Source organism: Microtus ochrogaster, unplaced genomic scaffold, assembly GCF_000317375.1.
Source record: "Microtus ochrogaster isolate Prairie Vole_2 unplaced genomic scaffold, MicOch1.0 UNK4, whole genome shotgun sequence".
Classification (NCBI taxonomy): domain Eukaryota; kingdom Metazoa; phylum Chordata; class Mammalia; order Rodentia; family Cricetidae; genus Microtus; species Microtus ochrogaster.
In genome coordinates, this window is record NW_004949102.1 from 8,201,930 (window position 1) to 8,225,977 (window position 24,048).

The 24,048-nt window shown below is 52.1% G+C and overlaps 1 protein-coding gene across 1 annotated transcript in view; it reads right to left on the minus strand.

Annotated features, from left to right (window-relative positions):
• The window catches only part of Podxl (podocalyxin like), a 43,408-nt gene extending 23,339 nt beyond the window's left edge, over positions 1 to 20,069 (minus strand). Inside the window, exon 1 of the mRNA XM_005365881.3 lies at positions 19,533 to 20,069. Coding sequence (XP_005365938.2) covers positions 19,533 to 19,608 — 76 coding nt within the window. The 5' untranslated portion in view covers positions 19,609 to 20,069. The remainder of the gene's footprint in view (positions 1 to 19,532) is intronic.
• Positions 20,070 to 24,048: the final 3,979 nt, after the last annotated feature.

A 24,048-nucleotide genomic window follows, 5' to 3' on the forward strand; every position in this document is an offset into this window, starting at 1 on the left:
GCCAGTGCAAACAGTGCAGACAGTGTAACCAGTGCAAACAGTGCAGACAGTGCACAGTGCAGCCAGTGCAGCCAGTGCAAACAGTGCAGACAGTGCAAACAGTGAAGCTAGTGCAGACAGTGCAAACAGTGCAGTGTAACCAGTGCAAACAGTGCAGCCAGTGCAGCCAGTGCAGACAATGCAACCAGTGCAGACAGTGAAGCTAGTGCAGACAGTGCAAACAGTGCAGCCAGTGCAAGCAGTGCAGACAGTGCAGCCAGTGCAGCCAGTGCAGACAGTGCAGCCAGTGCAGACAGTGCAGACAGTGCAGACAGTGCAAACAGTGCAGACAGTGCAGACAGTGCAAACAGTACACCCAGGTTAAATTCTAGGTAGAGGCAGGAAGAGTCAGTTCAGACAGGGGTTCTCTTTTTCACTGACCACTGGACACCTTCTATTGTTTCACTGGGTCTTTAAGATATAAAGAAAGAAGTCGGGCAGTGGTGGTGCACACCTTTAATCCCAGCACTTGGGAGGCAGAGGCAGGCAAATCTGAGTTTGAGGCCAGCCTGGTCTACAGAGTAAGTTCCAAGACATCCAGGGCTACAGAGAAACCCTGTCTCAAAAAACAAGAACCAAACAAAAACCAGAGTAACCTACTACAAGAGTGGTTCTCAAGCCCCGGCCAGCATCAACACTCTAGGAGAGTTTACAAAATGCCAGTGGGTACAGCGGCTACGAGAGAGTTGGGAGTGTGATATCCTGCTTCCTGGGTCCTCCACGGATTGATGGCACAGGTCAGAGGACCACACTCTCAGAAACATTGTACTAGACAAACAAGACGTGATTGTTGGGTAGCATTTGGTGCCAAATAAGGCATGGTGCATCAGTGTAAGATGAACCCAGTCAGCCAAACTGGGCGCCCCTGCTCCAGAGGCGTCGGTTGCTTAGAAGTTGGATGGGAAAGTGTAAGGGTAGGATTGCATGGAAAAGGAAGAAAGAAAATGAGGTAGGGGCTACGATGGCAGACTAGTGGGACCCGGGGTGATTACAGAGGAAAACAGATGGCAGAGTTCAGTCTATGTGGGTGACCGGGGTGCACGGTCAGCTCTAGAGCCATGGGGGGGATGGACATTGATAGATGGTTAAGATCACTTGTTGCCCTTGCAATGGACCCGGGTTCAGTTCCTAGCACCCACAAGGTGGCTCACAACCATCTATATAACTCCAGCTCTAACCTCCGGGGGCAGCAGACATGCAGACGGTACACACACACACACACACACACACACACACACACACACACACACACGCGCGCGCGCGCATAAAATAAATCTGAAGGTAAAAAAAAGAGACAGATTTCCGACCCCAGTGATGACACAACACGTGGAGCCTGGGTCTAGGTGAGTTGAAGCATACGGAAGGAGCCAAGCAGGCTGTGTGCAAATGTTACGCCATGCTATAAGTGACTCCACAGAGCAGGGGAGGAAGAGGGTCCCAGCAACAACCGCCTGCAGGTACCAGAAGACGACTCTACAAATGAGTTAGAGGGACAGCGATCTGTAGCTAGAACACCAGCATTCCAGCCAGTGCCGGTGGAAATGACTGAACGAAACATAGACAGGCCAGGCTGTTTCTCTCTTATCCAAGAAGAACTGCCACAGAGGGGAGGGGGCCGAGAAGAAGGCAGAGGTTGGCAGGTACCAGCTGGGAGGAAAGGCTCCATCACAGCCTGGGGTAGCTGCCCCAGAGGGATGGAGCAGGGAAGGCCCTTTCAGCCTCCTCCCCAGGGAGAGGTGGGTGCTGTTTAAACCTTCCATGAGGACCCGCTTCCTCCTGTTCCCGGCTGCTCCCAGACCTGGGACTGACTCCACTATTAATAGCAGAAAAGGAAGCTGGAAAGAATGCCCCAGGAAGAGGGCGTGTGGAAGGCGGGCAGGAAGGCAGCGGGACTGGACTCCACCCGGACACTCGCTTGGCCTCTCCTTCCTCCTCAATTCCAATTCTCCACTCCAAGCTGTCACCTCTATAGGAGAAACAAAAGGGCCAGGGGACAGGACCAAGCTGGATCCGCTGCAGCTCTCAGGGGGTTAGTGGGACTGAAGGACACTCACTGCCTCTGACCCTATGAAGCGGGCAGACGGTTTCTAAGGTTTCTTAGACTGTAAGCCCCGTTTCCTGGCATGGTGCTCTGTAATGCTATGCAATACACAGGTTAAGTCAGCTTTTACGTGGATTTCAGAGCCACTTACACAGCGCAGCCACCACTCTGGGCCTCTCTGGACATTTCGATAAGGCTTCAAGGGCTGCCTGCTTCGTGCTTAAGTGACACACTCCATGAGCAAATGGGGACAGCATAGGTTCTGTAACTCCCAAAGTCTTTGCTACAAATACTCCACTCTGCCGGGATAAGCCCAAAGGCAATCAGAGATGATGCTGTCAATTAATTAAAGCATAGCTGAATCACAATAAAACTTTATTAACAACTCCAGACAGCAAAGCAGTTGTTGGCAGACCTTCGACGTGGTATTTCTCCTGGGTCTGGGGAAACTTGTGCTTTCATTCAGCTACAAATCCTGTCCTGTGATTTCCCTAGAGCCCCACAGGGCCACTTGTACGCCTGTTATTTGAAGCAAAGCCAACGCCTCGCAATACAAACAGAAAATACACGCAGCTCCCGAGAAAACAACCAACATGCCACCTACTCAAAAAAAAAAAAAAAAGAAAAAGAAAAGTCAAAATTAATTTACAAACCTAAGCAAGGCTCTACAGCCCAGCAACAGACCTCAGAGAAGACTGATGTTATGGTGTGAGCTTGCAGGATTCCTCCCCTCTAGATGGCTGTCCTCAACACCACTCCCCACTGCATAGACGGGAGGGACTAAGGTCATCCCCTGCAACTTTGCCACCTGCACAGGACTGTCCCAGTGGACACCAGTGTATTCCAGGGAAGGTGTCAACAGGAGCCGTATACCCTGGCTCTCAAGGGGACATCAGTGCCAGCTGGCAGCAGGGACGGGAACAGTCAGTCAGCCAGCACCCTCCAGGTCACTGCACCTAACTTGCCTTCTGCTTCCCCTCCCTTCCCACCAGAATAGGTGACTGGAACCTGGTGGTGTGGGTCCCAGGGCCACCTCATCATAGCCTCTTCCTCCTCCTTTTAAAAACTGTCCCACTCATATGAAGACTGAGTGGGGCAAGCCAGTAGGAGGAGAAGGGTTCCATAAGTACGCCAAAGAGTCAGAGACACCCCCATTCCCACTGTTAGGAGTCCCACAAAAACCCCAAGCTAAACAGCGTATATGCAGAGAACCTAACTCAGACGGGTGATCCACATCAGTCTCTGCGAGCCCCTATGAGCCCTGCTTAGCTGATTCTGTGGGCCGTTTTCTTGCGATATTTTTGACCCCTCTGGCTCCTGCAATCCATCCTTCCCCTCTTCTGAGAGGTTCCCCAAGCTCTGCCTAATATTGGGGAGGCCTGTTCTTTTCTGAAGGGAAATGGAGGAGCAGTTGGCTCTGGGGGAGAGGGGAGGAGTAGAGAGAAGGGAGGCAATGCTCAGGCTTTATTGGATGAGAAGAATTTTAAACACATGTGTCCACACAAACAAACTGTCTCACCGAGGTTCCTGGTTGCCTGGTTTTCTGTGTCGCATCAACTGGCAGGCAGGACCTCTTCTAGGAAATGTCACCTGAACCGAAGTTATCCAGATCCGGCTGTCTCAGGTAGAGCGGTGTCCTCAGGTCTACAGCGGCTTTCCCTGAACCCACCAAGAGCAGCAGGCTCCCTCCAGCGCGCTAGCTAGCATCCCACTGCAGGCAGAGTCTGCTGACTTAGCCGGATTTCTGCCCAAGCCAGATTCCTATTTCTCCCATGTTCATGAGAACTCCGATCAAAACATTTGGGTGACCATGACAGGGATCTGACCCCAGAGGACAATTTGGGCACGAGAGGCTTGACCAAAGAGTGACCCATTTGCCTGGCTGTCTTACAGTGGGCCAGTACAACACTTAGCTGCCTCTAAGAGACCTCTATCTCTCTAGGTCTGCTGCTCCCCGCAGAGACAGAAAGTGTGCAGCTGATTGTGCAATACGGTGCGTGCCGTGGCCTAATGATAGCATTGGGTATCTGGGATAGATGACAAGGTTCATACCTTGGCATGGCCACCCTTGTGCACGCGTGCGTGCACACACGCACACACACACACACACACACGAGAGGCGGGATTAAAAAGACACATTCCCATCTCACAAAGCAGACTGTGAAACTGGACATCTTCTTTAATAAACCTGCCCTGTATTCCCTCTTTCCGTTTCCCAAAGCAGGAGGTGCCGATGATTGGACCCGGGTCTTCTCACGTTCTAGGCGAGCACTTTATAACCAAACAACATCTCCAGCCCCGTTCTGCCTTTCTGAATTCACCACCACCACACAGCCTCACCACTCTGATTTGTGGCTATCGGTTGTTGATTCTCACTGCAGTGTTCTGTGCGAGGGTGCGCGCCTGTCACCCCCACCCGTAAAGGGCCTGACAGAAATTTAGACAGTCTAAAGAGAGATGTGTCTTTCAATCCATTAGCCTGTCCAAACAACGGACCCCCAAAGAAATGAGAACGTCCCCAGGAAGCTCACACTGGAAGAAGAGCAAGGCACCAGCCAGAGGACAAGTTGTCTCCTTAAGAGATTTTTCTTGGTCCAACAACTTACCAGACCGCCTTGCAGGATGGGACTGAATGAAGCCCAATGAGGAGTCAGTGGTGGGTGGAAGCTACCACTTAAGCGTGCCCATCTCTGGTCCTTCACTTCAGAACCCCAAAGACAGACTTGGTGGTGTGCCATATATCTCTTTGCCCCTCTTCCCAATGTGGCCATGTTGAATAAATCTTTTTTCTGCCTTCCACTTTTAACTGGCTTATTAAGGATAGATGACCGGACCGGGCTTGGGGCACAGGTTGTGACCCCCCTAAGTCTGATAACAATCCTACTGCTGATGGATGGTCCCATAGTTCCCAGCTTACTTCAGGCCATTGTGAAGAGCAGTGCCATGCACACTGAGGGCAATGACCCGTGATCATCTGTGTGGATTTGGGGCAGTCTGGTGACGGGATGGTGGGCCCACTGCTGGACCGCAGCCTCGGGCATTCTCACCCAGACAGACAGTCAGGTCTCTCTATGTGGCCGGCCACCCCACTTAGCCCTGCCTCACTCTCTCTGGCTGTCACTCCATGGTGGAGGCAGAGGAGGAGCTCTCTGGAGCCAGCAGCCTGCTCTAAGGCGAACTTTGAGGCTGAGAAACCCTCAGTGTCCACAGAAGGCCCTGAGGGGTAAGGGATTTAGCTATCTAGGCTCAACAGCCCAGTGACCCCTCTCATCCCTTCTCATAAAAAACTCAGAGGTTCAGCGTGGACGTTAACCCACCCCACCTGGTGCTTCTCAGAGCCTCTCCAGGGAGGCCGAGGCCTAGACCTCACCCTAACTCTACCCTCTAGGACTCAACAAGAACCTTAGAAACAGTCTGTGACTCAGAGGAAAGTACAGGGAGAGCCTGCAATACCATCCTGTGCCTAGTTCTGCCCCGCTGCTACCTGTGAGCCTGCCCACAGCCGCTCTCTCTGGCTCGTCCCCCTGCAGAGGGAGCCCAGCTGCTTTTGCCTCTATTGGAAGTTTCAGCTAAGGATGCCAGCCTGCCCAGCCACCCAGAGAAAGGGGCTGGGCTCCTCCTGAGCAGGAACGAGCCATCAGCCTCCTTCAGCAGCACCTTCCCAGGGCCTCCTAATCCTTTGGCCTGCCGTTGCTGGCCATGTGAATCCCGGTCAGTTGGTCCGGGCAGGTTGCCCAGGAGCAGTGCCCGCTGCCAGTGGTGGGAAGGGACAGAGGTGAGGCCCAGCTGCCTTGCCCCCACCCCACACACACACCTGCCAACACAGGTTGCAGGACTAAGCCACAACAGAAGACAGCACCTGGAAAAGCAGTTCCCGAAGAAGCCCTTCACCCTGTCATGAGCCCAGTTGCAATGGCCACCTCAGAGAAAGCAAGGAAGGCCCAAGATCTGTGTGGGTCTGGTTTTCCTGTGAATAAGAGAGAAATATCTATCCACCTTGGGACAAAATGACATTAAAAAAGAAAAAGTATGTAAGTATATACCTTGAAGAAAACATTAAAAGACTCTTCAAATCCACAGAGACTGAAGGCAGGAGGAAACAAACAGGAACCTAGGCTCCAACACCCTAGTGTGGACTGGGCATTGTGAAGGGACCAGACTGGGCAATGGTAAAATACTGATAAACCTGTGACTGCTAAGGCATGAAGACGGAGGTGTGGATATGCTCTCTCTCTCTCTCTCTCTCTCTCTCTCTCTCTCTCTCTCTCTCTCTCTCTGTCTGTGTACACACACACACACACACACACACACACACACACACACACACACAGAGTGGAATTTTCTATGTACCAACCTATTATAAAGCCTACCTCTTGCCAGGCGGTGGTGGGCACACATCTTTAATCCCAGCACTTGGGAGGCAGAGGCAGGTGGATCTCTGTGAGTTCCAGGGACAGCCTGGTCTATACAGAGAAACCCGTGCTCTGGGAAAAAAAATAAAACGAAAAAAGCCTTCTTCTTAAATTTTCCCACCGACATTTACTAAGGCCTCTGCAGATTGACCAGACACAGCCTTCCCACGCCAGTCAGACACTTGCTTTATTATCTTGTTTCTCTTGTTTATGAGTAGATGCAGACTACAGACTTGGGTGGCTAGGTGAAGAAACTGGACCGGAACTCTAGCGGAGCCGAAGGGGTACACTCTCCTTCAGCCGCACTCCACGGAGGACTGACGTGTGGGGGCACTGTGGTATTGGTACATCCCCTCCTCCCAGCAGAGCCTCATACTCCACCTTCGGCATGCTCATACTTCCAGAGTCAAAGCGCATGCGCGTTTGGTGCTCCGCGCTTGCTTCCCTTCAGAGTTGAGCTCAAAAACAACCTCAGTGAATATTTTCCTGAGGGGGCGCGTTATCATTATTCCCACACCAGCTCCCCCTCCCGTGAACATTGCCAGATGTGTACAGTTTTGCAGTGGATTCTGGAAGCCTCTGCCAGGGACCAGTCTCCACTCTTGGCCCGACACAAATAAAGGCATGAAGCCAGAGGGAAGTCCTGCATCCCCAGCTGTGGGACAGTCACCTCTGGGAACCAGAATGAATGTTCTGTCTGTGAAAAGAAGCCTGTGAATTTCCCAGGGAATGACCGCCTTTCACCAGGTGGAAGCCAGAGGTCATGACCACAGTGACCACAAGGGTAGCTTTCCAGATTTCCCAGCTTTGTGTGCTCAGTGTTGCTGAAGTCCCTTTTCCAGGAAAGACACCCATGAGCTTCTGGCTACACAATAATCCTCACTGTGACACTTTTCCCACCCCTGTGCTTGGGGCAGGGTGGATGGTGGGGGACCACTTGCTAAGGCTTGGTTTCTTCAGCACCTCAACTGACGGCTCCCAAAGCAAAACCTAAGAAAGTCAACATTCCAGAGCCTAACACCCCGTTTGGACCTAGGGGGAGAAAGAGTGGTCCTCCTCCAGAGGGCACAAAATCTGGACTTCTTTGGAATTGGGTGGGGAATGAGGGAACCAAGTCGGTGGCTATAACTAAGCCACTTAGGGCTGGTTCCTTTCAACTTATTCGTACGTCAGAGCTTGTCTAGGAAGCTTACTTTCACAGGTTCAGCCTAGGAGGTGAGCCAAGAATTCAGGCTTCCAAAGAGCAGTGCTCATTGCCCTAAGAGTACCGAGGTTTGATGACATCATGCAGAGGACATGACCATAGTAAATACATACATGCACGTGCGCACACACACGCACGCACACACACACGCATGCACGCCCACACGCATGCACGCACACACACAGACTTTGCCTTTCCCGAGAAGTGGAGTTGCACTGAATGTTCCTCCTGAAGCTTCCCAGTCATGGAAAGGGCCAGGCTGGCTTAGATCACATTAGCTGCTTCTGAAGTTTGCCTTGGAGTTCAAGAGGGGTGTAATGGGAAGGTGCCATCCCTTTCCAGAATCCCGGCACACTCTACCACCCTCACCTCAGTCTCTGCTCTTCCGCATCTTCAGTTTTGCTTCCTTGCAGGTAGTTAACAGAGCCTAGATATCCATCCAGGCTAAGCCTATTCCACAAGCTCATGTCCTTAGCGAGGACCATAAGGCCAATGCGAAATCAAGGCCATTGACTAGGCAAGTTCCTCCCATCCTCCCATCCTGAGTTCCCATTTGGAAACTGGAGATAGTTCCACGGCAAGATTCCTTCATTCCATAGTGACCAACAGCCCAAGTACATCTACAGCTCATCTCGACATGCTTGAGCCTGGTCCCTGCTAGGTCAGGATGGCATGTCCACAGTAACCCAGGCAGAGGAACTGATTACCCATCCTTCCGAGGACAGGCAGTAAGCGACTGAGCAGCCTGGGGCCAAGCCCACAACACTCCCTACTCAATGACTATGAGAGTAGTCTTCGCAATAAAATTCAGGAAAAGGAGCTATGAACACAGCTCAGTGACAGACACTTGACGTTCATCCATCATCCACATCAGGAATGCACAAACCCTGGGTCCTCTCCCTAGCATTATCTTTCCTTGGCATCTCAGTCATGTCGGAGCTAGGAGACCCTAGGTATTACTTGATTTCATTCCAACAAGTAAGAGATGGCAACAGATGACCAGAGCCGCTTTTCTTTAGCATCTAGAAACCCTGAGGTCCAATGCAGCTACTTATCCCTGACTGTGGAACATGACTAGTCCTGGACCACTAGCCCTAGATCCTGCCACTTCTAGCTACTGGACAGATAGGGGAAGGGATCCATCTGACCAACACTGAGAAGGAGGGAGGCTCCCATGACATATGGGAAGGCTCTCATGGATTCCCTCCACTGTGATTCAGAAGTTGGTGGCATCCCAGACTGTCCTAAGCAGGCCACTGGCCTGAAGACACCTCCCTTGCAGGCATCCACAGGACCTCAGTGCATCAACACAGGATGCTCTTGGGGTGCATCCACAAATTTATCCAAATTATCAGATGAGTCAAAGTGAACTGAAAAGACCCCCCCCCCCACGGCTCAACCCATTCCTTGTTTGCAGATGAGAAAATTGAGGCCAGCAGGAGCCGCCAGGCTGCATGCCCAGGTGGGACAGGCTCTTCCACAAACAGTCTCCTTCTTCTCCCTGCTCTACAGTTCAATCCTGAGCTCGGACTGACGAGCTGCCTACCCCTTCCCCCTCGCCGCTACAGCCGCACAACACACACCAACAGCCATAGCTGGAACTACACAGGGCCTAGGGAGGGCTGTGGCTGGCACATATCTGCGATTATCCTAAGGTGTCCTGGAGTCTATGATCGTGAATGTTCTGTGAGTATACAGAGCCGAACTCCCAGGTTCTCCCAAGGCCTGAGAGTAAAGTCAGGGAACGTCACCGCCTAAGTGTGTACTGCCATCCCAGGAAGGCCAGAGGAAGGGGCCACAGCACAGGCTCTGCAGGGCCTTAGCCCCCCTGAAGCACAAAAAAGCATTATAATCCAGGCGGTGGTGGCACACTCCTTTAATCCCAGCACTCGGGAGGGCAGAGACGGGCGGATCTCTGTAAGTTCGAGGCCAGCCTAGTCCACAGAGGGAGTTCCAGGACAAGCTCCAAAGCTACACAGAAATTGTTTCAAAAAACAAAATGGGGTGGGGGGAAGCATTCTAAGACCAGAGCCAGGGTGGCCTTACCATGAGAAGTGTATGATTCCCCGAGTTGGACTGTGGCCCAACAGTGTAGGCAAGGAAGACAGCGGGGGACACTGCACTTGGACTGGGGTGCAACCTGCTTGGTGGGCTCAACCTGCCTGAGCAAGGGTACCCCTCGCTCATTGTCTCACGTGGGAGAGGGGCTTCAGGGACAGCTGCGGCTAGGAAAGCGAAAGCAAGTCAGCCGCTCCCTGTGGCTGTTTGGAGTCAGCCGCTCCCTGTGGCTGTTTGGTGTAGCCTGAGGCGAGCTGGCTAGAGCTACAATAGGTTGAGAAGCCAACAGCACTTCCTCCAGAAGGCCTCCTCCCCTGACACCTGGGTCAGGAGCTGGTGCAGGAATTGGGGTGGGAGGCAACGGAGGGGAACTGGAGCCAGGAGCAACCAGAAAACTGTTTGCCAGCAATAAAGTCGAAAGATCAGCCGTTAGGAATCAGACGTTTGTTTTGTTTGTTTGTTTTAATGACAAGGCCACATACAGAGTAGGCTACCCTCAAACTTTATGCAAGGATGACTTTGATTTGCACTGATGGCTGCATGTGTCTGTGTGAGGGTGCCAGGTCCCCTGGAGCTGGAGTTACAGACACTTGTGAGCTACCGTGTGGGTGCTGGGAATTGAAACTGAGTCCTTTGGAAGAACAGCCAGTGGTCTTTACCACTGAGCCATCTCTCCAGCCCTTGACTCTGAACTTCTGGCCCTCTTGTGTCCACTCTCCCGGTGCTGGGATTACAGGTTATGCCCCTCAAGCCCAGGAGGATGTGCTGTTGGGCTTAAATAGTGAAAATCAAGTGTAGGGCTGTGTTCTCTGCCAGCTGCCAGCAGTCCACCGGTCCACCAGCTGAGCTGCACGTCCAGTCTCCAGCCCCTACTTCTTTTAATAGCACTTCCCACCTCTAGGAAGCAAGCCTGGCTAGCACCCAGGGAACACTCCCAGCCCTCTTAACTTGTTCTCAGACACCTGGTGCAAGCACCTTCACAAACCACAGCTTCCCACATGACTTCCTAGAAACCCTCTTGAAGAGAAGGTCTCGGGGTTTCGTTTTCATTTTTCCCGAGTCTTGCTCAGCCACACATAGCTCAGTACTCGGTGTTTTCACTGACGCTTTGGAGTGTGGTCCAGGTCTTTACAGTAAATGTCCTGCATCCCAAGTCAGTCTGTCAGTCTGGTAAGTAGGGACGCTATCCCTCAGTGTCCTGAGGGAGCCTGAGCACGTCACAAAATGTTAGTACATGTTCTCACCCCCCCACTCCACCCCCGTGTGCATGTGTATGTGTGCGTGTGTGCACGCGCATGTGCGCATATGCGCGTGTACATTGAGACAGGGTCTCACTGTATCCTTGGCTAGCCAGCCTGGAACTCATTATGCCAACCAGGCTGCTCTCAAATTCATAGAGATCCTGCTTGCCTTTGCCTCCCAAACATTGAGATTAAAGGCATGCACCACTGTGACCAGCAATAGACATTTTATCTTAAAAAGAGGAGAAACAGATTTTCTGTCCAATGCTACAATGTAAGAGGATGCTGGGCTACAGTCAGGCCAGTAGGAACAGAAACATGAGAGACTGCATTTAGAGCCATCATGGTAGCGCACACCTTTAGTCCTGGCACTCAGAGGCAAAGGCAGGTGGATCTGAGTTCGAGGTCAGCCTGGTCTATAGAGCAAGTTCCAGGACAGCCAGGGCTACAAAGAGAAACCCTGTCTCAAATCCCCCACACCCATCCAAAAAAGAGGGGTTTGGTCCTGTGCTTCAATGAAGGGAAACAGTAAGCGGCAATTCCCCAACGTTTGCATCAGGGTTTCCCTTTTGTTTGTAGAACAAGTACTGAACTCATTGACCAAGCATTTGCTGAGAGCCTATTAAAATCTTGAGGGGCCACTAGCGTTCTTTACAAACAGTTTGGCATGCAGCTTGCTCTATGCCGTGTGAAAGTAAAAAGACAGCTCCATATGATGCCAGCCCTGGCTTCCCATTTGGGTAAACTGAGGCACAGATCTGTGAGTACTTCCCACTGTCTTCCTCCCACTCCTCTGCTTTTTAAGGAAATATTCCTCCCCCTGGATCGCAAGAGGAGGCTGCAACCTCTCCATCCTCTATTCGCCCCAGGAGGAAAATATGGAACTGAGGGCAAAAAGCCATGCGTGGCTGGCAGGTGGCATGGCTGGGCAAGGGAGCTGGAGCCTGGGTAGCGGGGGGGGGGGGGGGGATGATACCAGGAAGGAAGGGCTTAGCGGAAGTGAGACAGGAGCTGACAGGGGTGCAGCAGGGATGGCCCGAGGAACTACCAGCCAATCACATGAACATTTATCCTGGTAGAGGATGGGCCATGAGAGCCCAGCCCACACTGAATAGTGTGAAAGGCGCAACCTTGTGTGTTCCAAGGATCAGCACACCTATGGCTTCAGAAAAACCTGTATTGACGAGGGCTAATTGGGGGGGGGCTCATTTCGGGGTGTGTGTCTGTGTGTATATACTCATATATTCATGCATATGCCTGAAGAGATAGCTCTATCTTATTCCAAGGCCAGTGTGGGAACCCAGTTCACCCTGTACTTGCCCCGGGCTGCAGCTTATGGGAAGTTTCAGGGCAACTGGCACAGTGGCCTAGCAGAGGGCAGAGGAGCCTGGGTCAGGGAAGCTGACTTTGTTTGAAAACGAACTTCTCCCTCAATACCCAACACCTAGCCTCCACACCTCAGCAGACCACGCTGAGCAGGGTTAGCCAGAGGCATCAAAGTTTAAGGTCACGGAGGAACTAATTCTCTTTCCCTTCTGCACAGTGGGACCTGGTGCAGCAGGAAAAGGAAGGTTGACAAAGGCCACTCGTAGCCTGAGGCATCCACAGCCACCACAGAGGAATTTGCCAGACACCTACCGCGGTCTCCATCTCTCCTTCTTTATAAGGTAAAAACTTAGTTCTGGTCAAATGAAAGTTACTCTTTCCAAAGAAAAAGTACTTTTCCCCTGCTTGCCTTGCTGCTAGATACCAGCATGTAAATAAGTTCAGTTCAGCAAAATGTACTAGTAAGAGTCAAAAAACCAAAGGGGAAAAAAAAAGTCGTGTAGTTCTGGAGGAGATACCCGCAAAGGAGGAACTACAGAGACTTTCTTACTCCACCCTGCAGTTATCACCAACCATGAGGCTACGTGCTAAGGAGGACAGAAATGACCGTCCTGTCCCTGCTCATGCTCACTTGTCCATTCTCCCAGACCCACACCAGCGCCTCCCTCCACCCCTCGGGACTCAGGTCAGGAGTGGGGAGTACAGAGCTGCCCATAAGACTTTGGACTCCAAATCCGCTCCGCCCCTCCATCACTCAGAATTTATTGAACATCTACTATGGGACAGGGACTGTTCTAGATGCTGGGTCTGCAGCACTAACAGAAGTCCCTGCCCTTGTGAAATACAGTCTAGCAGGAGAGACACAGAAATGAATGTGTGGGTACAACAGGAGAAAGCAGTGTAGAGTAAGAAAATAGGGGTGGAGAGGTGGGGGCATCTGTCCCGGAAAGTCCTCCCTCAAGCAGATGACACCCAGGCTGGGGCAAGCGTCAGCTCGGAGCGTGCTTGTCTAGCATGCACTGAAGCCTCGCATTCAATCCAGGGAACTGTGTAAAATGGTCATAGTGAAATGGAAGCGGAGGCAGGAGAATAAGGCAGTCAAGCCATCCTCAGCTTCACGGAAAGTTCTAGGATAGCCAGAGTTCTGTGAAACTGTCTAAAATAATAAAAACATTCAAGCAGAAGCTTTGACCTGGGAAGTGAGGAGCTTGGCAATGTCTGAGGATGAGAGACTTGGTCAGGTGATGGGCTGGAAGTTCTTGTGCCCGTGCCTCAGTTTCCCTTCTCTGGAATGGACAGAATTCAAGGCTACCTAGTGGCAACCTTGTGCTAGCCCACTCTGTGACACTGGTGGGTATGCTCTCAAAGGGCGGTGTGGGAGTCGGATTAGACGGAGTCTGAGCCGCCTTGTAGCTCAGGCTAAAACCTGTAGGTTGGAGATACACGGCGGAGGCCTCAGGCTTCCCTGGGTCCTTAAGACTCACAGAATGCCGGGCTGTGCCACAGCACTGCCCCGTCTTCCCTGACCGGGGTCAGGGTTGCAAGGTTCATACTCAGACAGTCATGGGTCCCTATTTGGCCCTAATCCTGGGGGGACTGTTTCTTGGGGGGGCTCCTGCACCCCAACCTGGGGCTGAATGCAAGCCTCACTCAGCCACTCCTCAGAATTCTCTTCCTTTGGGTTGAGGCTCGCAGCTTTCCGGCTATGACAATTGGCGGACGGGGTGCCACCCTGCACCCTGGCCCTAGGGAAGTGCGAGGTGGCTGACCCGAGGGGGATGAGGGCACAGAGGAAGAGAGGGCAGGGGTGGCATGTGCTGAGAGCGTAGGGATTGCAGAGGGAAAGGAAGGACTGGTGGCCCAGAGGCTCGCGGTCACCATACTGGTGGTCTCTGTGTCTCAGAGACAATAACATAACAGCTTGGAATTCGGGGAGATGAGGGTTAGAAAGTTAGAGATGAGCCCGGCAGTGGTGGAGAACACCTTTTATCTCAGCACTCGGGAGACAGAGGCAGGAGGATCTCTTGAGTTCGAGGCCAGTCTGGTTTACAGAGCGAGTAGTCCCAGGACAGCCAGATCTATACAGAGAAACTCTTGTCTCAAAAAACAAACAAAACAAAAACAACAACAAAGTTAGATGAGGCCACTCTCTCCATGAGCATTTCTTTGACTGCGTGCTGCGGGTGCCTCCGGAGGTCTCAGGCCAGTTAGAGACACAGACATGCAGTCACAACTTGAGTGGCGAACATTGTGACTGGACTTGAGGAGTTCTGGGAGAGTAACACCAAGCTTCAGTTCACCTTGATGGCAATCAGGAAGGGAAAGATCCGGTTAAATAATCTGCTTTGGTCAACCTTCACTAAATTCCTCTGAGAACTCAAGAACAATGGCAATGGGTTTCTGATCCTACTGCACGTACTGGCTTTGTGGGAGCCTAGGCAGTTTGGATGCTCAACTTGATAGACCTGGATGGAGGTGGGGGTTCCTTGGACTTCCCACAGGACAGGGAACCCTGATTGCTTTTTGGGCTGAGGAAGGGGGGGACTTAATTGGGGGAGGGGGAGGGAAATGGGAGGCAGTGGCGGGGAAGAGACAGAAATCTTTAATAAATAAATAAATTTAAAAAAAAATTCCTCCAGTCCCCAGGTGCCAAAACGGCCGAGTTCAGGTCCTGGTTATCTACAGCAGCACACACCTGTGTCTTTTCAAGCCCGTGGGAGCACCCAGCAACTCGGGCAAGCGTCCCCACCTCCTTGGTCTGTACGGCTCATCTGGAAACTAAGTAGGTTAACATAGGTGAGTTCCAGGTGGCTCTCGGCTCTTGGATTCTGTCTCAGAATGGTTACACAGGCGCAGTATAGAAATTACCTTTGGGCAACCATATTCCATTCTTTTCATTTTTGACTTTGCGACAGGGTCTCCTGTAGCCCAGGCTGACCTAGAACTTACTCATCTTCTCCTTCCACCTCTCCAGTACTGGGGCTACAGGAGTGCGCACGCACACTCACTTTCTCCGGTACTGGGGATCAAACTCGGGGCTCTGCGTATTCTAGGCAAGCACTCTACCACGTGAGCTACATCCTCAGTTTCTGGATTCCACTTTGAACAGCCGGTGGGCTGCTGCTTACAGGAATCTTACTTTAAGCCTTACTGCAAATGAGAAGCCCCTTACAATGTTTTGGTTTTTGAGATAGGGTCTCACGATCTCAGGCTGACCCGCAATTTACTATGAAGACTTCCAACTTCTGGTCCAGCCTGTGTCAGTCTCCCACGTGCATAAACTTTTGCCACTATGCTGGGTTTACTCAGTGCTAGAAATTGAACTAAGAGCACCAAACATCCTAGGCACTCTACCAACCATGCTACAATCCCATCCCATATCTTTCAAGTCGTTAAAGCTGTTTTTTGGTGTTTTTCTTTGTTGTTGTTTTTTGTTTTGTTTTGAGGCACCGTCCCACTACGTCCCACTACGTATTCCTGCCTGGCGTGGCATTCAGAGAGCCCCTCACTTCTGAATGCTGGGACTGAAGGCCTCCACCACCACACCCAGCTTTGAAGGCTTTTCTTAAAGACCTACTAGGCTTCTGTGGCCCTGTGAGTCATGGTCCCAAATCTGACACTTCCCTGGATTCTTCACAGCCTCACAAGTGGATGAGACACATGACAGAAAGACTTGTCCCGCAATGTTCCTGGGAACAGGCTGTGACAGGAAACCCCACCAGCTGAGGTCCTTGCCCTGCCTCAGACACTGTGGGCCCAAGTAAGGACAGAATCCAGAGCTGAAAGTGCTCTTGGCCCTCGGTGTGCTGGGTGCCCAGGCCAGCGGTGAGTAGGAGCAACTTCATCCTATTTCCAGCTGTGCAGAGCAGCTTCCAGGCTGGCTGGAAGAGTTCCCAGCACACAACTGGGAAAGGAGTCCACTGACCAGACACCCATGCCCGGGACTCAAGTTGGCAGGGATATCCCCTTCAGGTCAAGACACCTGTTCAGGACAAAACACAGGGCTGGCCCAGGATGGAGACAAAAGCTCCAAGGTTCCTGTTCTTCAAGGGCCTGTGGAGAGGCACGTGCACGTGGAGAGGCACAGCAAGCTCTAAGAGCTCTGCTAGGCTCCAGGAGCTCAGGAGACGTCCTATTCAACAGCCTTCTCTCCAGGGGGTCTCACTCACGGCCCCTCCCCCTCAGCTTCCAGAGACGTCTTCCCGGCAGCCCCAGAAGAGAGGCAGGCTACCAGGCTCTCTCTAGCAACATTCTATACACCTAGAGTGACCTCCTGAGGTCTCTTAAACTGCTGGTCAGTCCCTCCCTGGGTGGCCATGCCCCACCTGAAGCCTTCAGTGATGGACGCTGTCAGCCTCACCTCAGAAAAGCGGCTCCTTGGGTCCAGCTAACTCTGCAGACGCCTGCGCCTGCCTCAGAGTGAATCCCGACTGTTAAGTGCCTGCTAGAAAAACCCTGCCCCCACCCCACCTCCAGATCCCTTACTTTAGCCAGCGGCTGCTTCCCTCCTCTATAGCATTCCTGCTGCTTACAGACCCCCACCTCAAACTCCCTAGAGTGGCTCCCATCCCCCCCACAACCTGCATTTTCCCCAACACCTTACAATTCAGGCCAGCTTAGCCGCCCTAGGAGGAGATCCCCCTTCCGTGCAGACCCTTTTTATTTTAGAATCTCCATAAGAAAACACTCCAGGAGCTTCTCCCCCAGACCACGCTGTGCTCCCTAAGCCAACCTCCCCCAGCCTCAAGAAAGCAGCTATGCATTGAATGCCAATCACCAACAGCGGCGGACCCCTGCCGTGCAGGCTGTCTCAGGCTCCTTGAGCAATAACAAGATGCAGCTGATATTGGTAAGTCGGGTACAATGCCAGATCTGTGGCCCTCACTGTTCCTCAGATGAGAACAACCCACGAAGCAGGCTTGTGGTCACTTTCAGTAAGACACCGGGACTTGGGACGTACACCGCCTCGTCCACAGGCACACAAGTGTGTGTCCCAGTCTGTGAGTCTGTGAGTTTCCACCACACCACATACACACTGCCTTTCTCCTGCCCGGGATTTATCTGTCCATCAAATGACCGACAGAGAGACAGTACTAAATCAATCTCTCTTTTCAGCAGCCAAGCAACACAGAGGCCCGGATATCTCACAAGAGTGGACATAGAGAGAGGTCCCTCTGCGCTCCCTTTCTACTTTACCTTTAAAGGTCTGACTCCTCTCCCCTGTGGTCAAGGAAAAGCACGGAAAGGATCCCGGGATAAAGGTTGTTTACCTCGGGGGGGGGGGGGGTGCTCAAGCCAACAGCTTAGGAGGTAAGCTTGAGACCTGCCAGCACAATGCCTTTGTTACAGAGACCTTTGCACTAGAAGTGTGTTCGCATCTCTCACAGAATTCCAGCAACTCAGGTGGGATGGGGGTACTGCTGGTGATGGCCGCTAAGGGAACTAACTGATCTAGAGGGAGGTGCAAACCCTCCACTACCCGATAGCAGCCACTCTGTCATTCCTCCTTGTTACCATACGCTGTCAAAGAACTTCGCTGTAGTACCAAATATTATAAAAATGACATTTGGTGGTTTGGGTACCTGGGGCTTGCTACTTGGAATAAGAACTGGTTTCCGGACACTTTTATTTGCATAGCGATGTCTGACTATGAACCGTCCCCGTGTAGAGTCTGGAGAGGGCTTCACAGCAGACATGGTTTCTAAGCAGCTCTCAGGTGCCAGACACAAACCCCAGCCTTGATGTCCAGGGCCCCAGTAGTCCACTGATGGTTCCAGAGCATGTCTCCTTAGGACAGGACAGCAAGGTCTCTCCCACAGCCTGTATCTTCTCCAAGAAAGACCGGCTTGGCTTTCCGGCTTGGCTTTTGTAAGATAGGGATCACTAGACAAACTAACCCATCTGGCTTTTGAATGGGGCTGAGGAATTCTTCCTCCAAAAGACTGCATTTGAAGACCCGCCATGAAGTCTGGCTGCCTCAAGAGCCAACACACTCCACAGACTTGTCTTTCCTAAGGCGTCTTTAAACTGCAGACTGTGGCCCTCGAAGCTGTTCCCATCTTCCTCACCTGGCACCCTTCTTCCTCCAGTGGGAGCGCCCTTCCCTTCGAGGCCAGGCCGCTGGAGTTCTAGGCCACCTATAGGAGCAGTCGCCCTCTCCACCACGATGAGGACTGCATGGCTATCTCATTGTTCTCCTGGAGAATCCAGTTCCCCAACAAGAATGCCCGCATCAAGTCCCTTCCTTGTCCCCGCTGTCACCACAGTACTTCTGGCCCTGGGAAGCGCCCCCCATTTTTCCCTGCAGCTACCTGCTCAGGAAGGGTAGGCTACACAGTTTAAGAAACGTGCCTCTCCCCTGGGCTGAGTATCTCAGCGGCTGGCAGGGACTTTGGGACACCTGCTTTAGTTATGTTTGCAGACACTGCCTGACCTCTCAAAACAGAAAATAACATTCCACCTTCAGAAAGAACGTAGTGGCACTGTCTCCAAGGTTCGTCTAATGGGAGACGAGCGCCTAAGGTAATAATACTAAGAAGAAGCTCAAAACCGTGAAAGAAGTTTCTGTTAGCACAAAGGGGTGGGAGGGGCTCACCATCCAGGTCAGGCTCTGAGAAGGGGATCCGGTCCTTTGGCAACAAGAAGGCATGGTCCCCATTGAGCCAGACTCTGGGACCATAGAAGGTGCATTTATTCCACCTGCCCCAACACAGACTTTAAAAGCGCGTGGAACCAGCACACTGCACGCGTGGGTTCGCTTGCGGTCTGCTTCAGGAATTCCTTCATGTACTTTCAGTCTGTCTTTTTGCTTAGTTTCAACGACCACGCAATACGGTCCCTGCTCGCCCCCATCACAAATAAAAGTAATCGCACTCTGGTGGTCCTGAGGAATCTGGAACCTCCCAAAGCCCAAAGTTTCCCCCCTTCTCCCGCAAACCCACCAAAAGTGACCCCTTCACAGCCTCATGCACTCCAGCTCACTCTACACAAGTGGAAACTAGAGGCAAATCCACGATCTGGCCCCGCACCTGCGGCATTCTCCAATTTGAGGGGGCGTGGATGATACCAAGGTCAGGACTCCGAGTCCGGCCACGCGGGAGAGGCTGCCAGCGGTCGGACCACGCGGTGCAGCCACCTTCCCAGCAGTCCCGCCTGACTTGGGGTGAAGGGGAACGACCAAGGGTCCAGTGGAGCCGCGGCTGTCCACTCACCATTATTCTGGGAGAGCGACGGCGGCGGCAGAAGCAACAGCAGCAGCAGCGCGGGGAGCGCCAGAGTGGGGCCCATGGTTGTCCTCGTCCCGGGACTCGGAGCAGGTGGCTGAGGCGCTGGCGCAGGGACGCACGGATGCGTGGCCGGAGCTTCGGCGCTGCTTGGGGAGGCCTGGCTGCAGCCGCGAACTCCGGAGTCGCGTTCCGGCGGCCCCTCCTGCCTGCCGCAGATCTGGGCTGGGGCGCGGAGCCAAGAGCGAGGAGCGAAGGTGGCTGCGGTCTGGGCGGTGTCTGCGCGGCTGCGGCCCAGCGCGCGCGCTGCTGCGACGACTCCCGCCCCGTCCCGTCCGCGCTGGCCTCCGCCCCCTCCCCCAGGAGCTCGCCCACAGCGCCGGCGGGGTCGGGCGGGGCGGCGGCTGGGCGGGCGCTGGGCCGCGAACAATAAGCAGAGGAGGAAACTCCGCCCTGGAGCGATGCGGGCGGGGGAGCAGGGGCTGGCGGCCCCAGCCAGTGCGTGTGTGAGTGTGCGTATGTGCGTGTGTGTGTACACGCGCTCGCGTCAGTGTGTGTCCCTGTAGATCTGTGCTTGTGATGTGTATGCTTGCCTGCGCGCGCGCCAGGGACCCGGCCAGTTAATCCCGACCGCTGATGTCCTACGCACAGCTTTTGCAGGGGTTCAGCCGGGATCCTCCATAATGCTGCGTCTCTTGCACGCAGGCACAGATCCCCAGCCTGGGAGTTCCACTAAGAACCGACCCTTCCGTGCCCGCGGACCTCAGCAACTTCTGCGCCTCAGCCCTAGGAGCAGGCCACCTACTTAGCCGGTGCCTGGATTTCGTGCCATCCCTGAGCAAGTCTATGCTACGGGTTGAGCACCGTACCATCTGGACCGATTTTTTTGCTTAACGTCTTCCACCGACGTTTCTCCAAGTACAAATGGATTTGACTCTTTTACAGCAAAATTTTCGACGATGAATTTGTGCTGGTCTTTTTTAGTGCTTTGCACGTATTAATTCTCTAACCCTTCATAGCAGCCACATTTTAAAGTCTCGTTTTGCAGACAGGAAAATAGAGTTTTTAAAAAAGGTTAAGAAAGTTGTTTAAGATCCCTTAGGTGGTAAGTGGCAGACTTGCCCGTGAGACTAGTCTGGAAAAATACTTTGCACACTGCCTGTAATACCATAATTGCTCCATAAGAATTAATCTTGCTGAATAAAAAGCAGCAATGGAAATTTAAGGGGCCTCGGCGTCAAACCCAACTTGGGCTCAAATTCTAGTTGTGCTAAATTACTTTGTGTGCCTGGGTTCTTTTCATGCGAAAAAAGGGCTAATAACACCTCCAACAGCTGCTGAGATCCTTGCTAACGTGGGAAAAGCACTTAGCCTAGGGCTGGAACTTTGGACAGTCTCAATGAAAGAAGCAGCCTGCGCGGGTGAGAAAGGCGTAGATTTGGGGTGGGGATTGGGATTGGAGAATCTCCTAAACCCGAGTTTACCCCGTGAAAGGACAATGAAGCTCGCATCCTATTCACCCAACCTTGGGGACCTTTGCGGGTTGCAGACGCTGGAATCCTCTGCCAAAGAGGCACCTTAGGCGCGCCCGGATTCAGAGCTGGAGGGGGAGGGGCGGCTAACACCGAAGGGAGGTGGCGAAAATTTGTCACACATGACTCCTGGGTTTCTAAACCGGAGCGTTTCTGCCAGATGGGCCTAAGAGGAGAGATTGTTCCCCGATCCCAAGAACCGTGGACTCAGTGAACCCCTCAAGTGGTCTGCGCACTGGCTCAGTTTAGGAAGCACCTGAGCTGGGCTGGGGTGTCCTTGCCGCCCGCCTCAGGCCTGGCAAGGGCTGACCCGATGTTTTCACTAGGAGGTTTCTGCATGATCGTTTTGGCGCGGTTTTCCACACCGCGTTTGGGAAAGACAGAGGGTGTTCCCTGAAATATGCTGGGATGTGTGTGTATCTTTGATGTTTTTAAAGCGCTGTTCGCCCGACATCAGTGCCAACAATAAAAAAAAAGGCTTATTCTCAAACCAAGCAATATTTTTTCAAAACTGGGGTTGAAATTTTTATTTTGTATACAATCTAGTTAAGCCATGCTCTTGCATTCAGTGAATCAACTTCTATTCAAACTCAAAAATAATCACATTAACTTTGTGGATAGAGTTTGGGACATTTTAAATCAGCCTGAGTTCGAATGAGCCCCGCTATCAAATCAAACAGGTAAAATGACAGCAGATACCTGGGCTTAGAAAGTAGGGCACTCTGTATCTGAAAACTACCAAGTCAGAAATGTGGTTTCCAATCGCCAGTATCTGGCAGGACCCCCAATATGTGTACGGTGGAACTTCCAGAAAGAGGCCAACAAAGTGAAGAGATCACAGGGTGAGCAGAGCTGCTCTCAGCTAGACTGAAACCCTGGTCCATTCTGCACAGTTGGCTTGCTGGCCTGGAACACAAGTTGTAGCTGAAACGCAATGCCCTTGTAGACGTGCTGGTTACCCGTGTTTCAGGAGTCCAGTGCACTTTGGCTACTACTACCTCTGTGTGTGTGTGTGTGTGTGTGTGTGTGTGTGTGTGTGTGTGACCAAACCCATGGCCTGTGCATGCTAAACAAGCAGTCTACCATTGAGCTATGCCCCAGCCCATCCTTTAACAGACTTTAAGCCTCTTAAAAGGGGTCTTTAATGTTTACTTTTCACTTCCTCAGAGCAGCCGGAACAGCACAGCAGCAAAACAGATGTTCTCTAGAAATACAGGTGCAAATCTACAGACGCAATCATACCTGCCAGCTTGGAACCATAACACAGAAACCTTATGGCGTAAGGTTTAAATTTGTGTTCTTGTAGCCCCTGGGAGCCGACCACATCCCTGAGTGCGGATCTGGTTCATCCTCTTGATCCTCACTCTGACACATTCTGATCCATATTCACAACATCTAGGGAGGTAGGACAGACCCTGTCCCATTTCACCCCCTATAACGATCTAATGCACTCACTCATCACCTCAAGGCCCCTGTGCCTGCATAAGGGATCAGGGATGCTCTTACAATGGACTTTCTAACCCTGGGCCAGAGCAGTACTCCATCTATCTTGAAATCCAGGACCTGGAAGACAGTGCCTTGCCCAAAGAAAATGCCCAAAGGTAAACAGATGACTTTTAAAGAAAAAAAAAAAAGCTGCACTTTATTTTTGACTGCCAAGTTGTGTAATTCTCTTTATTTCCACTGGGGCTTGAATTAAGTGCCTCCCTCCAAAGTCATGCTCTGTGTGTTATTATCCGACCACATCTACTGTAACGGGCCGTGTGCCAGACATTATGCACCGTGCCGAGAATGCAAACACGGGCAGCAGAGCCTCCCCTTTCCCTGTGTAATACATGTACACAAACACGGTCAGCAGGTGGCAAAGCCTATGACCAGTGCTGGTGCAGCAGAGAGCCAGGCACAGCTCAGGGAGGTTAGGGAAGGGTCGGGGCGGTGGTGTGGGACTCCAGCTGCAGGATACCAGGGGAAGAAAGAAACATGAAGCATTTCCAGGGGCAGAGGAGAGAGGCCAAGGTGAGGCTGGGAGCTGAGATCTGCAGGGGTTTTTCCTTTGTTTCCAAAGCAGAGAGCCGTTTTTTGTAGAGTATAGGAATAAAGAGGTGGCTATAGCCAACATCTTTAAGACAAGGATCACCTTTCCATGGGAAAACGTCTGTTCTCCAGGCGGTGGTAGCTCACTCCTTTAATCCCAGAGCTCAAGAGGTAGAGGCAGGAAGATCTCTGTGAGTTAGAGGCCAGTCTGGTCTACGGAGTGAGTTCCAGGATAGCCAGGACTGTTTCACAGAGAAAAGCAGTCTTAAGAAAAGAAATCAAAACAAAGGAATGAAGGGAAAAAAATGTAGTTCAGTACACTTGGAATGAAGGAGGAGATGTGCCTGAGAGGAGACCAGAGCACAGCGTGAAGCCAGTGCAAGACCATGAATCCAGGAAGACTGTGGAGCATACACTGGGGATAGGAATGAAAGGAAGGAGTCATTTACAGGAGGCATTTGTGTATGCGTAAGGCTGTGGACATGGTGTAGTGGCTGGGTATGTGGAGTGTTGTGTTATAAGGCATCACTGGGCTTTAGACAGACCCTGGTTACTAGTGGATTAACTGAGTGGAAAGGTGTGGGGAGGGGAGAGTGGTGGCATTCCTCAGATGGAGGTGATAAGACAAAAGAAAGAAGGAAGGAAGGAAGGAAGGAAGGAGGGAGGGAGGGAGAGAGGGAAGGAAGGAAGGAAGGAAGGAAGGAAGGAAGGAAGGAAGGAAGGAAGGAAGGGGAAGAAAGAAAAAAGAGGAAGGTTGGGAAAAGAAATGTTCAGTTTCAAAATATGCTGATGCTAAGGATCTTTTTTTTAATTTTTTTTAAAATTTATTTATTTATTGAGGATTTCTGCCTCCTCCCCGCCACCGCCTCCCATTTCCCTCCCCCTCCCCCGATCAAGTCCCTCTCCCTCATCAGCTTGAAGAGCCATCAGGGTTCCCT